Source organism: Pteropus medius, unplaced genomic scaffold (assembly GCF_902729225.1).
Source record: "Pteropus medius unplaced genomic scaffold, Ma_sr-lr_union100, whole genome shotgun sequence".
NCBI classification, from domain to species: domain Eukaryota; kingdom Metazoa; phylum Chordata; class Mammalia; order Chiroptera; family Pteropodidae; genus Pteropus; species Pteropus medius.
The window spans coordinates 16,812,450-16,826,317 of record NW_024349519.1 but is presented as its reverse complement, the minus strand read 5'-3'; the positions used below and the strand labels follow the sequence as shown (position 1 = coordinate 16,826,317).

The window sequence follows — 13,868 nt, the reverse complement described above, 5'->3', positions numbered from 1 at the left end:
AATTAGAATATTCTTCCCCACCTTCCATCTCCATTTCTATTGCATCTCCTAACTTTCTGACTCATTAATTTTGGCTTATCCTTAAAATGCATGTTCAAGTATCAGTCATTTATTCACCCTCATAAAAAAGCCTTTGTTGCCTCAGGTCATCTATTATTTTTTTCTTATAAAACACTGTACTTCTTTTTCCTGGCATTTATAAAATTTTAACCAAATAATTAATTATGAAATTATTTTCTTGTTTCCTTATGGCCTTTTCTTCTAACAGTAAGCTTCATGAAAATAGGGGCCAGTTTCCCTTGTTCAGTTATCTACCCCCAACAACTAAAACAATGGTTGCATGATATAGGTGTGCAATACATGTTTTTAATAAATGAATACATGGAAGTGTTATGAACACCAAGAAATGAGTTGGTTTCAAGGAGTCATCAGTGGTGAATAGTTTCAAGTTAAATAGGATTAAGAACAAATTATCACAATTCAGCATTTAGGCAGTCATTGGTGAGAACTTTTCAGCCAGATGCAGTTCATTGAGTAAAAGGGAAGTAAAGAAGTTAAGTATGAGCAGACTCTTCTTTTAAAAAGAAAAATGCTCCAGCTGTTTGAGGGATAAGCAAGACCATTTTTTTAATGAAGTGTAATGGAATGTGGAGAGCCAGGAATTAAAAACTTCTATAAGAAAGAGCATTAATTAATGTAATAGTGTCTTGAATTAAACAAGACACCATATTTCTTCATTTCTGAAGACTTCTCCTTGCAAAATTTCTGTATATCTTTATTTAAGAGTAAAAGTTAAATATCAAATATTAGTTTCAGAGGAAAGAAGAAAAGATAGATATATATCCATTTGTAGGTAGTCATCTTTCATAAACAAAAAACATTATCCTACTCTTTCACTAACATTTTCCATGAATAATGATGTAGTTCTTAGCTTCTAGAGACCACCTACTCCAACTCTTTCACATAGCAATGTTTAATCAAATTCATTTGTGGAAGTTTATTTTTTCTCTTACCAAATAGTTATCTGTGAATTCTAACACCGGGTCTTATTTGAAAATCTTATATATGAAAATAAATCACTGGATCCATCTTTCAGTGTAGTAGTGAAGGCAACAAGAGAAAGCAAAGAAGTCAGATGGAAAATCCTCTTTCAGAAAATGGCATAAAATTTCACTTCTGCATGCAGGATGTATGTGTATTTTCCTTCAAGAGTAAAAGTTAAACTTGGTATTATAGCAACTTCCTGGAATCACAGTTGATACCTCATGGAATGGGAAAGAGTGACTTTTGCAAGCTTAAAATAGAAACACTATTTTGAAGAAGGGGAGCTAGATGTAGACACAAACATGTTATATTCTGTCTCATCTAGGAAAGCTGATTGGATGTGTTTTAATTCCTTCATGCCGGCAAAGTCTCATGAAAAGGAGTAACTTCTCAACTTCACCACTCTTAAAAGAATTGAGACATGGTTATAAAGCTAATTACACCAGAAATTAGAAGATAGAACACCAGGACAGATGGGGCCTGATAATAGGCTGGTCAATGGCACAGGCAAGAGGGAAAGGAAAAGAAAGGAAAACCAAAGATAAATGGCGGCTCCGTCTCACATAATTACCACAATTATTCTGCATCCTGGACTTCCCCACTGGAACTACCTATCAGGTTAAGCATCTTAGTTCTAGCTCCTCAAATATCAGAAGAAATTATTCTTTATCATGACAACTAGAAAAGGACAATTTCAGTCAGGCAGAACATTTGCTTTTCAACAAATATAAACCATGCCTAGATGCAGGAATAAGAACTCTGGCATTGTGACATTTTTGGAGCATATTTTAGACTTCCTCCTCTCTCTCATTTTTCTCTTCTGAATCTACAAGATGTCAGATTAGGTCAAAAGTAGCAATTTCCAAGGAAACATCTGTAGATGTCTTTGATGTACACAGGTTCTACCATGCAGGTGTGTCCTTGGTTAGCAGCAGTGCCTTCTCTCCTGCCCAAAGCAAATATTATCACTGCAATAGGACAGAGTACTTTACTGAACTTTGCTCATGCCAGTCTATGAGGATACATTTAAAAATAAAATTTATGCAACCAGAGATACATGCAATGGTGAAATGATGACAGCAAGGCATTTGGTGCCTTATCATAGCACTTTATCATTTGGGCTTTCTTATTTTTTTGAGCTTTAAAAAATATCAAACAATTTAGTCTGCTAAAATAAAGTACTTCTTAGCATTTGCACATCATCAGCCTATCAATATTGATAATTTCTAAATTAGTTTTGTTCTAATTACATTTATATGCCTTTCCTCATTGAACACAACAGTTTTTTTTTCCAGAATGAAGAATAATCATAAATAACTCTTTAAAAGGTCAGAATTTTTTAAATATTCCTTATCTGAAAATATGTTTTATCATATGTTAAGGATATCATGGAAGAAAACTAAGAAATTCTTATAATTAAAGAAAAATGGAATTTGTGTTAGCTTACCCAATCTCTCAGAGGCTGACTTAGTTTGTAAGTTGTGTTTGTACCAGAGCCAACATAAACATTTTTTTAAAGAAAATCTTAGTCCTTCTGCCATTAAGAAATGGAATGATTGTCTATTAAGGCAAGTGTTCATATAGATGATTTTTAAATTATGGAGACTTTAATAACTACTTAGAATCATCTTAAATCCTTTCTCACACCTTAACCCTATTTGTCTCTTTCCCAAAGAGGTAATCTTTTACTAGCTTTTTAAAATTAAGATCTATTGGAGAGATTCCTTTCCTATTTCTTTCCAAAAAAAATCTTAACTTCTACTGAGTAAATGTATGTTTTTACCTCTGTTAATCTCTTTGCCTAGCTTTCATGAAGCTCAGAGTAGAATTTGCAGCACATATTTTATAAATATGTAGGACTTCAGTGCATGTGTTCCATATTTCAAATTATTATTTAAACCTTATTTTCTTTCTTGATATCTTTATTTTCAAGCTTTATTATACTACATTATTTTAAATAAAATAATTCACAACCTTTACAAAATGAGATAGGATATCTTGCTTAAGCACTCAAGAAAATAACTAGATTGTGTAAAATATTTTCCTAATTTCCATATCATTTATTTATCCATTATCAAAATGATAATGATTATTAATGATAATATTGGGTCAATATGGGTCAATATGACCCAAGTGAAGCCAAGGGAAAAAAAATCTTTAACACTAGAGATGACTAGATGAGAATGTCTTAGCAGCATAAAAATTAAATCTCAAGCTTTTCTGTTACTGTCTCTATTGTTTCTCTCAGTTTTAATGATAGTAAAACAAAGTAAAAACAAAACCCAGATGATTTGATTATGGTTCCACACGTCACGCAATATAACTTAATTTGGGAAAACCTACTTCTTAAAACCTACAGTTATCCAAAATGGAAGGTGATAGTGACAGGGCAAACACTGCCTGGTGCCTGGTCTTAGTGATCAACAGGAACTTGTCATGAAGCAAACTGCAAGTAGCAATTATTTATCGAGCTTTCTGCTGATATTCATTAAATAGTTTCATGCCTACTATATGTTAAATTTTCCCAATGGGAACAAAATGTACACTCAACATTTCTAAGCCTCCTTCTTTCAACAATGATACCAAAAAAAGAATTTACAATTCTATTGTTTCCAGTTTGAATTTTACATATAAGCATTTCTTTCTCTTAATTGGAGTTTAAAACAGAATCTGTTCTTAAAATGACCTTAAATAGTTTTTACTCATTCTTGAGAGATGTCTATGTATGTGAACAGCAGACTAAGCCATAGAAGAATTCACAACGGTAGGTATGACATATTAAAGAACATATGTAGGTCTAGAGCAAGATTTCCTAACTTGGCACAAATGACATTTGAGAACAAATAATTTCCTTGTTGTGAAGGAGTGAGGGCTGTCCTGTGCATCGTAGATCATTTAGCATCATCCCTGGACTGTTACAAAGGGGAATTAGGCTGCTACTGACCAACTAGATCAGTAGCAGCCTAATTCCCCTTTGTAACAGTCAAGAACATCTCCAGACATTGCCTAATGCCCCCCAAATTATACCTGATTGAGAACAACTGGTCTACAGTCCAATTTCTTAGAAAAGCTGTAACCAATTTCTTCATAAACTGTTTATGGGGAGTCTACTAAATAGGTAATACGGTTCTGAGTCACTTTATTACCGCAATGGGCTTTGAAGATGCCAGGCCAACCATTCAAATACCAGAACCATGTTAGATTCCTTCTTTTGTCATGCCTTTAGGATTGCACAACACACCAATCTGACCTTTCCATATCTCTAACTAGATAATTCTAGTGTCTAGTTTAAATTGGGTGTAAAGAGAAAAATGGTTGATTTCTCAGACACTTATGAAGATTCTAGAAAAAATTATTTGATATTTCTTCTCTAAACACTGAATCATTAAGGCTCTGTTTGCATTTAAGCTGTATACATAATACAAGTTTTTCATAACTTCTCTTATTACAACATGAATTTTTTAATTATTCCTTTGAGTGTTATTCATTTAACTTTAAAAATCTACCTTTGCAATCTCAATCTTACTTTTATCTCAGCAACATACTACTTTATACTATCATAACCTCTATAAAATTGCTTTATAATTCTTAATTTATGACATCTACGGTTTCCACTACTTTAAACAAACAAATAAAAGCTGTGCTCATTTCTGACAAGGCCCTCAGATTCCTAACACAAAAATCTATTGCTCTAATTTCTTCCCTTGGAAAAATCATGAGATGTGTGACAGGGCAATAGAAACCAATTTAAAACATACATACTTGCTCCAATGAACTTTTCCTTCCAGTGTCTGCATCTCACCAAGGATGGCAAGGAGAAGAGAGGACTTCCCACATCCCACTTGGCCCACAATCATGGTTAACTGACCTAGAGAAATGAACGAAGGATAATAACAGAATGAGATGGAATTCTCTTGGTAAAATAATACCAAAATACATTTAGAAAAGGCTGATGTTTTACAATCAAAGGCCAAGTTTTGGTCTCTAGCAATAATATATTCTGTGATACATAAGTGTTTTTGAAAAAGTAAAGAAAAATTAAAAGATATAGATCTGACTTATTTTTTTTTCAAACTAAGAGACTAGATGGCATTAATGAACAGAGCAAGAAAAATTACTTAAATCATCTAGATTAGTTTTAACTTTATTATTAAATTTATTCAGGAGAAAAGGGCAGTTTTGACTAAAATTGATAATTGGGATAAAAGTGATTTGGTCTGTTACTAAGACATCTTCTCCAATCTCTTACTTTGAGTTGCATGCATAATAAAAAAGTCCCAAGCTACTGACCATCAGGCAAGGTCAAAAAATATTTCTATTCAATTATCCAGATATTTTAAATAAAAATTATTGAGTATTTCAGCCTTAAATGCCCTGAAAACTTTATCAGCCTTCCTGAGGAATTAAAAAATAGTAATTTGCTCATATACTCTTTCTTTAAATCCCTTCTCAAACAAAATGAGAATTCGATTACTCCATTACTTAAATGAGACAAATCAACAAATGAACTGATCACAGTTAATCTGAACAGTAAATAACTTGTTCAAAGGTCTACACTCAGTAGTGGAAGGCAAATCTTATCATTTCCAGTCATTTCCACAGTGATACAATGGCTCATGAGCTCCATGATGCAAATAAGTAATTATAAATAATGTTTAAGTCCTTAAAAAGTTTTTCTTTTTGCTAGGCTCCATCATCTTAAAAATCTGTGGTTGTGATAATTAACCATTATAAAAACTAGTAACAAATGAGTCTTACCTGTTGGAATTCTAATATCTATATTGGATAATGTAGCTAAACCACTGCCCCATGAAAAGTACCCATTTGTGACCTAGAAAATAAGAATTCAAAAATTAAATTATAAAATTATGTAAATATGTGATGTTAAAGAATAGTTCTAATTAAAATAAATTTTCTTTTTAAGGCACTGAATTTCAAGACAGAGTAGAATGCACAGTAGTAAAATTCTAATTTAGAGTTATAACTATTTAAGAGATATAAATAAAAACAAAAGAGAACGGAAGTAAAAAGAGGGTCTTCAACTTAGTCATATGATGTAGAATTCTAAAAATTACAATTTTCTCTAGAAATTTAGAATTACTGGGCTATTTACATGTGAGCATTCTTAAAAAGCAATCATCCCAAATATTTTCTGGTGTAATCCCTACATTGATTATTTTTTTCACTGCTGGGCAATTCCCAGAATCCTGGTGATGCAAAGAACAGAAATAATTGCAAATTATTCCAACCAAATGACTCTGTTAGCTGAGAAGGAAGGTTTTTATAAGAAATGAGTTTCTTGAACTATATGTATTTACTACTATTCATTGAACCTAAAAGAAAAATTTTTTTAAAGAAAGAAAGAAAGAGTAAAGAGGAGAGAGGAATAAAGCACAGAAATCAGGCATCATTGCTTGGCACTATAAACCTCAACAACAAGAAAAGATCACAAGACCTTAGAATCATCCAAAGCAATCTATTTGTTTTAATAGGCTTCAAGTGGACTTGGTAGCTTTAATAGTTAAAAAATGGAAAATGAAAGAGGTTAAAAACCCAAAGACGGGGAGCATGAATAGAGACAGATGAGGGAAGGGAAGGTGCCTGGAAAATTAAAGAAAATTAAAGGAAATTGCTCATAAATTAATAATATTTTGTTTTAAAATCACAAATGATGAACATTTGTTTAGGAATAAGCACATTATTGTTTAGGAATTTTGCTGAATAGAGTGGTGATGTCTAAGTAAATATGTCCCTTAAAGCTCTTGATAAAATGAACAACTTAGAGTGAAAAGTCACTTTATTAAATGAGTAAATAAACCGTGGACATAAGTACAATACTAGACTGTGTAGGCTAAGTAACAAGCAGAGGGACAGAAAATAAGTGCAATAGCAGTTCAGAAAGAAAATCATTTATGTCTGAAATGGGTAAAAAAAACAAAACTTTTTGCAAGAGGAGGCCTTTTAACTAGTTTTGGAAGAGATATTGAATTTCAATGAAGGCATTTCTGGGTAAAGAACTACAATAAGAACATGTTATGGAAATAATGAATAGAGGTAGCTGGGATGGGGGTTTAAGATATTGTGGTTAAATGACTATTAATGTTCAAAGAAATTGTACAGCCTCAGAAGATGAGGATCCCTCTTTCTTTGAGAGAGTAAACAAGGAGGCTAATATAATGGGTTTGGAAGAGGGCCAGCATGGAACTGAGAGAAACCCTACATGACAACTTTTACATTTTCTGTGAACTAGAAGTGAAGGTTATCTGCAGAAAGAGGCAGCAAAAAGAGAGACTGAAGGAGGTGGAAAGAGAGTAATGACAGTTAAAAAACTACTGTAAGTTATGGAAAATAGTGCTGATGAGAAGCATGCAAAAGGATTGCCAAGAACTACTGAGAGTCAGCTGAGGTTGGAGATGATAAATCTGTGGCTATGCCGATTTGTACCATTGTGTCATTTTCTCCATAGTACTCAGCAGCCTGGTTATAAGAACGTAGAAGGCATGAGGTTGGATTGCTTACAGAAAGGTGCTGAAGGACTGGGAGAAAAGAAAGAGGGCTCAAGTTACTGGAGGTTTCAATGAAGTTAAAAAATAATAACAGCAAAGGTGAAGGCCTAAGAGAGCTGGAGGGTAGGATTTGATGTAAGTGATTGGCTGGTACTATAGAGTTTAAGATTTCAAAAGAGCAGTAGTTCCAAGTGGTAGCCAAGTGTGAACATAGGTGAGGTTGTGGAAATGGAGTAGTGGTAGATTAAGCATTTCTCGGCTAGGATACTAGATAGGCTGTGCATTTGGAAGTTTAAATCACAGCATGTGTGGCATCAACTAAGGTAGAAAGATGAACTAGAAAACAGGTACCCACATCTTCAATGAAGGTGAGTGAGTGCAGCTAACATATAAATCTTTGCAAAGATTCATAAAATGAGAGGCACAAAAATGATCATCATAGCATGATTTGTGATAGAAGATGGAGGCAAACCTAGTGTTTATCGCTAGAAGAATAAGTAAAATGCAGTGATGCATACTACAGAATAGAGTAGTGCAGGTAGAAGGAACAAACCATCACAAAACATTTCAGTAAACTGAAAGCACATAGATGCTCCTGACAACACTACTTATTTTACAGGGATATAAGTATAAGTGCATATATCAAGCACAGAGCTGGTACCACAATGTGGAAGGGATGAGGGGAATAGGAGTAAGGATCAGAGATAAGGAGAAAGAATGAACTAAAATGTAAAGGCAGGAGCCAGACAGGAAAAAAAGTTACTTATTGTATTATGCCATTCCTATGAAATATCCAGAACAGGTAGATCCATGGAGATAGAAATCAGATTGGCAGTTGCCTGAGGTAAAAGAAAAGGAGAAATGAGGAGTGACTGTTTAATGGATATGGGGTTTCCTTTGGGGTTATTAAAAAAAATACTTTGCAGCTAGGTAGAAGTGGTGGTTGCACCACACTGAATGTACTAAATACCACTGAATTGTTCACTTTAAAGTGGTTATTTTTATGCTATGTGAATTTCCTAATTAAAATTTTTTTTTTAATTTAAAAGCAGGGCCTTACACAGATCATTATTCATTTCCTTCTGCTGATAATAGGTAAAAATGCTAAATAAAATTTAGTCTGCAAAAAATTTCAGTAAAGAAAGGAGTAAAGATATGTCAAGTCAAAGTACACAGAAGAGTACGACAAATTCAGAGATGTTGAAACTCTGAATCACCTAAGCCTCTTCTCCTCAAAAAGCCAAGAATAGCAGAAAACAGAAAGGTGTAAGAACTTGTCCTAAAAGATGTCAATGCTAACTAGAAAGTTATAATGATCCTAATAGTGGAATATTAGGCAAATAAATCAGAGAAAAATAAACGAAAGCCAGCCATCAACACAGAAATATAAAGATCCCTGACATGTGACTGGGACTGTGCTGAAGGTCAGTGGGGACAGTGATCAATACTCAAGGCTAGGACACCCGAATATCATATTAAAAATTAAATTTACTGCATTTACTACTAAATGTAGTAAAATTACTACTGCTAAATTTACTACTGCTAAATTGATAACTAAGATATCGATTACTGATTTCCCTATTAAATGCCATTCCTACTTCATATCAAACACAAAAAGTGACTCAAGGTCAATTAAAGAACTAAAAATTAAATGTATAGCTTCAAAGATCTTAGGAGCTAATATAGAATACTTCATGACCTCCAGTAAGAAATGTTTTCTTAAATAAGGTGAAAAACAAAGCATCATCCATAAAGGAAAAGTTATGTAAACTAGATTACATTAAAATTAACAACTTCTAATACCATAAAGAGAGTGAAAAGCTAAGCTTGGAGTGGGAGAATTTTGTAACATATATACCTGCTAAAGAAGTAGTACTCAGAATTTTTTTAAACAGGAGAGACAAATATCCTGGCAATTCACAAAAGAAGAAATCCAAACCCAAAGGGCTATATATAAAAGTGTTGACCTCGTTAGAAAACAGAAAAAATACAAATAAAAACAACAGCAAGACATAGCTGCACCTTCCAAATACACGACACACACTTTGGCAAAATGCTAGAAGCACTGGTGAAGACATGGAGCAACTGGAACTCTTGATCACTATTGCTTACCATGTAAATTGGCACAAGCACTTTAAAAAATAGTTTGCCATCATCTAGGAAAATTGAGGATATACAGACCCTGTGACTCAGCAATTGTTTACAATAGCCCCAAACTAAAAAGTAACCAAAAGACCATCAAAAGTAGAATGGATAAAATACTTCTGGTATATTCATACAATGGAACACTACACAGCAATGAGAATGAATGAATTATGGCTTCACACAATGACATGGGTAAATTATACATACATAATATTAAGAAACAAGCAAAACACATACGTATATAGTCACATATTTAAACTTAAAAAAACAAAAATATGTCTTAAGGGAGGTATATATAGCAAGGATAATCAAGAAAATGACTATAAAAGTCAGGGTGGCGATTACGTCTTGGGGCAGAGATATGAGGGAGAGCAGCAAATGTGTGTGTTGGGGGAACCTTGGGAGGGAGCTGGCTGATGTTCTTGGTGGTGGCTGATAGCTGTTTACTTTTTCATTTAATGTATGTATATATTTTATGTACTTTTCTGTAGGTATGTTATATTTCACAATAAAAAATTTTTCAAAAAGAAAGTTATTATCAATATGGGAATTTCCACCATAAATAAACAATTAATTTGGACTTGAAAATGGGCTTGTAGTCGCCATTCAGAGGCATAGCAGACCCTAGGCCATTGATAAGGAGGGTTTTATTGTTTTCTATAGAGTTTTTTGGTGCATAAAGGGTCAAGTTGGGAGGGGAATCACAATAGTCTCTCTTTCTTACATTTGAAATTAAAATAATTTTAAAAGACACATGGAGAAGACATTTTTAAATTCTCACAATATTGAATAGAAAATGTTAATTGAAAAACTGACTCTGTTTCTTTAGTCACTAATACCTTAGTGGTTATCTGGGAATATTTGAGAATTATCAGCATAGAGGACCCTTTCCAGTATCTTACGACTTACTTTTTCATAGCCTAGTAGTTCACACCCTGCTTGCACATTACAATTGCCTAGGAAACTACTAGAACTATTTTTTTTAATGATGTTCAGGTATTATACACACACACATTTAAATCTTTCTATGTGATTCTAATGTACAGCCAAGGTTAAGAATCACTACAGCTTTTTAAAATTCATAGGTGACATATTTTACTCTCAAAACGACCACGTTAAAATGGCATCCCTACCTCGAGATGGGCAAACCTCGGCTCAGAGAGGCAAAATAATTTGCCCAAAAGTCATACATCAAATTAATGGCCGGGGTAGGACTAGTATTAGCTTCCTCCATCCACTAACACATTTGCTCCAATTTTAAGTGCTTTACTGTGAAACAGGTATTGTGCCAGTCAATAAAGATAGAGAGAAGAATCGAATGTAGCCCTTGACTCTACTATACACCCTACTGAACCTCCCTCACTCTTTGATTGGCTGGGCAGTACAGGGAGTTGGAGAGTCTGGACCAGTCAAAGCAGCTAGTTTCCTGAATTCTGGTAACTCCAAAGTCCAGAGGCCTTTGATTGCTGCAAGCATCTGTTCCAGTCCCTGCACAGCACTAACTCCTTCCTGGGGCTTATCCCAACTATCAGTCCTCAGCTCATGTTCCTCTGGTGGCCTGTTCTATCTAAGCACAGATACAAAAGTATCTGTGGGGGGAGTACAAAAGGCTGAGTTTGAACTTAGATTAAAGGCAGTATTGGGAACCTGGGCAAATACATGCAGCACTGGTCTAAGCCTTTCCTGGTTGAAGACACTTATTTTCTTAAAAGTTTATTTTCTTAAAAATTGGATTTATAATATTAGTGTTCTCTATAAGTCAATTTACTCGGCGGATAAACATAATTGTTCAAGAGGAAATATGTTGGATACTAGCTTCTAACGCAGATTCAGAAAAAAGGCTCATTCTCCAATTATTAAAACATACTGCTACAGCAAAAACTGTGGTTGGGAGATAAGGAAGAACTGAGAATTATAAATACATCAGAATATTTTTTTAATGTTATAAGGATTAGTGATCACTGTAAAGAGACTTTAAAAACTTGGTATTGGGCACTTTTGCTGAACTTCACTATAAATAGTAACATAAATGTTTCTATTCATGCAAGAATCCAGGAAGTAAAATAACCTTTATTGCAATATCCTCTGTCTCTACAGGACGTAGACGTCGTGTTGATTGCTCATAGCTGTCCAGGTGATATCTTCCAGGCTGTTTCCTGTTTATAGTTTTCGGCTGCTGCATTCCAAATGGGGGCAGGGGGAGGAAACACAAGTTGAAGCTTTATGAAAAAAATTGAGGTTTAACTGAACTCATATTGCTACTTCTCCACTTGAATTCCAAGAAAAAGAAACAAGTAAATGTCATATTTAAATAATATCAATGGCTTCTCCCTCACCCCCCAGTCCCCTGCAAAAAAAGGCAAATGATAACAAAAAAGTGTTAAACTATCATTTTAAACCTAATTTACAAGTCTTTTAAGAAAAATAAAAATGTGAAGATGTGGTACTTGCAAATGATGGAAGTTAAAGTGCTGAGCCCCAAACTATGTTTTGGATATTTCTTCTCTAGCTGTCTGGATAAATATACCCAGGCAATAAAAAATGTGTGTCATATCAAAAGACAAGTAGGCTAACTCAGGTTAAGTCTGAATCTACTCGTTAGGCCATCAGGCTTATAAACATTCCAACCATACATTGTTGATCACCCTCTGAATTATGAGGATTTTGAATCTCATACACTCACATAAATCAGATTGAACTACACATTTCCTGAGGATCCATTGTGGAGTGAAAAAAAAAGCATAAAGATCTAGAACATGTATATTATGTCATAAGGAGACCTACAAGCATTGTAAAATGATCGTTTCTTGCTCAAATGTTACTGCATTGTTCCTAGTCAGAGGACTAAAGAATGATAAAGAGATGCTGGCTGAGGTTGGACAGTCTCCATATACTTAAAATGAATCTAAATTAGGTCATAACTAGAAATCTGTTGTTCTCTAATTTTGAATTTCTTTTCACAGAGATAGAGACAAATGGATATAGAGAAGGTAGAAAATTCGGCTCTGTATAGAAATTACAAAGGCTAAATTATAATACTTTTAAAAACTGTTAAATTATCTATAAAAGCAAAGAATTCTCAAATTATTACCTTTTGGCCTGGAACTATAGGTTTAGCTTTTTGAAAAAGTCCATTGAGTTCTGTTATGGGAATTAGGAATGTCCTTGAATAATCAGTAATTTAATCCAAACAAGATACTGCTCTTCCAATTTCCATCAACTGGCGTAACAACAGAACATCAAACTATCAAATAGTACATCTCCAGTCTACATGTAAATAAATCCACAAATTAAAAAGCCACTGAGAAGAACTTGCAGTGGTTCTGTCACACAGAAAACATTTAATGTATTTTAACTTAAAAAATAAAAGAGAGAGAGAAAGTGTTCATGAAATTTTATTTTAGTTTTCTTTTTCTTCTCACAGTCCTCACAGATGACCTTGGAAGTGCATTGCATGTGATGCTGTAAAAAGTCGCTATCCTTTAAGCTAAGTATATTTTCCACACAAGACAGGTCTATTCCTATACATATATTCACTGTCTTCTAGAAGAATTCTATAGTAGTATTGCCCCCAGAGGTCCAAAAGAAATGACTTCATGTTCTTCACAAAACTAAGGAGAGGGTGGGAGGAGGAGATGTGTTGACAGAGATTTGAGTCGGAGTTCCACAGATGTAATTTGAAGAGACTTTGGCTCTAGAATGTCACTAATTCTCCATGGAGATTCTACAGCCAAAACCACTTAACTCTAAGCTTTTACAGAATACATAGCATCTCAAGCGCTCTCAACAAGGAGTTTCCATTAGTGTTATTTTCAAACACAGCTTTTTTCACTCCATTTTAAAAAGTTTGTCATTTGTGGTTTGGCCCATCAGCAGTGATGAATGACCCTGAAAGACATCAGAAGTCCAGTCTGGTTTCAATAACCCTGAAGATATTGGATGCATTTGAAGGGGATTCTTTTTTTCCTTCCAAAAATCTTTTCTCAGTTCAATTTTTCTTCTATCCCTCATGCCATACAAAAGATTCTTCATATTTCCCTAACTCCACAAACTTGACCTCCTATATCCCCTTTCTCGAGGTCATCTCACTCTGCTCATCCCCACATCTCTGAAAGATGATCTAATAAGCTCTTTGGTAGCCTCCTATCATTCAAAGTGTGACAAGGATGGTTC

The 13,868-nt window shown here is 34.1% G+C and overlaps 1 protein-coding gene across 9 annotated transcripts in view; it reads right to left on the bottom strand.

The window, feature by feature from the left end:
* ABCC9 (ATP binding cassette subfamily C member 9) overlaps nucleotides 1-13,868 on the bottom strand; it is a 113,221-nt gene that overhangs the window by 55,460 nt on the left and 43,893 nt on the right. For all 9 annotated transcript variants that reach the window (XM_039882521.1, XM_039882526.1, XM_039882525.1 and 6 more), the window contains 3 exons: nucleotides 11,764-11,871; nucleotides 5,803-5,875; nucleotides 4,807-4,912 (listed from right to left, as the gene is read on the bottom strand). In XM_039882521.1, coding sequence (XP_039738455.1) covers nucleotides 4,807-4,912; nucleotides 5,803-5,875; nucleotides 11,764-11,871 — 287 coding nt within the window. The remainder of the gene's footprint in view (nucleotides 1-4,806; nucleotides 4,913-5,802; nucleotides 5,876-11,763; nucleotides 11,872-13,868) is intronic.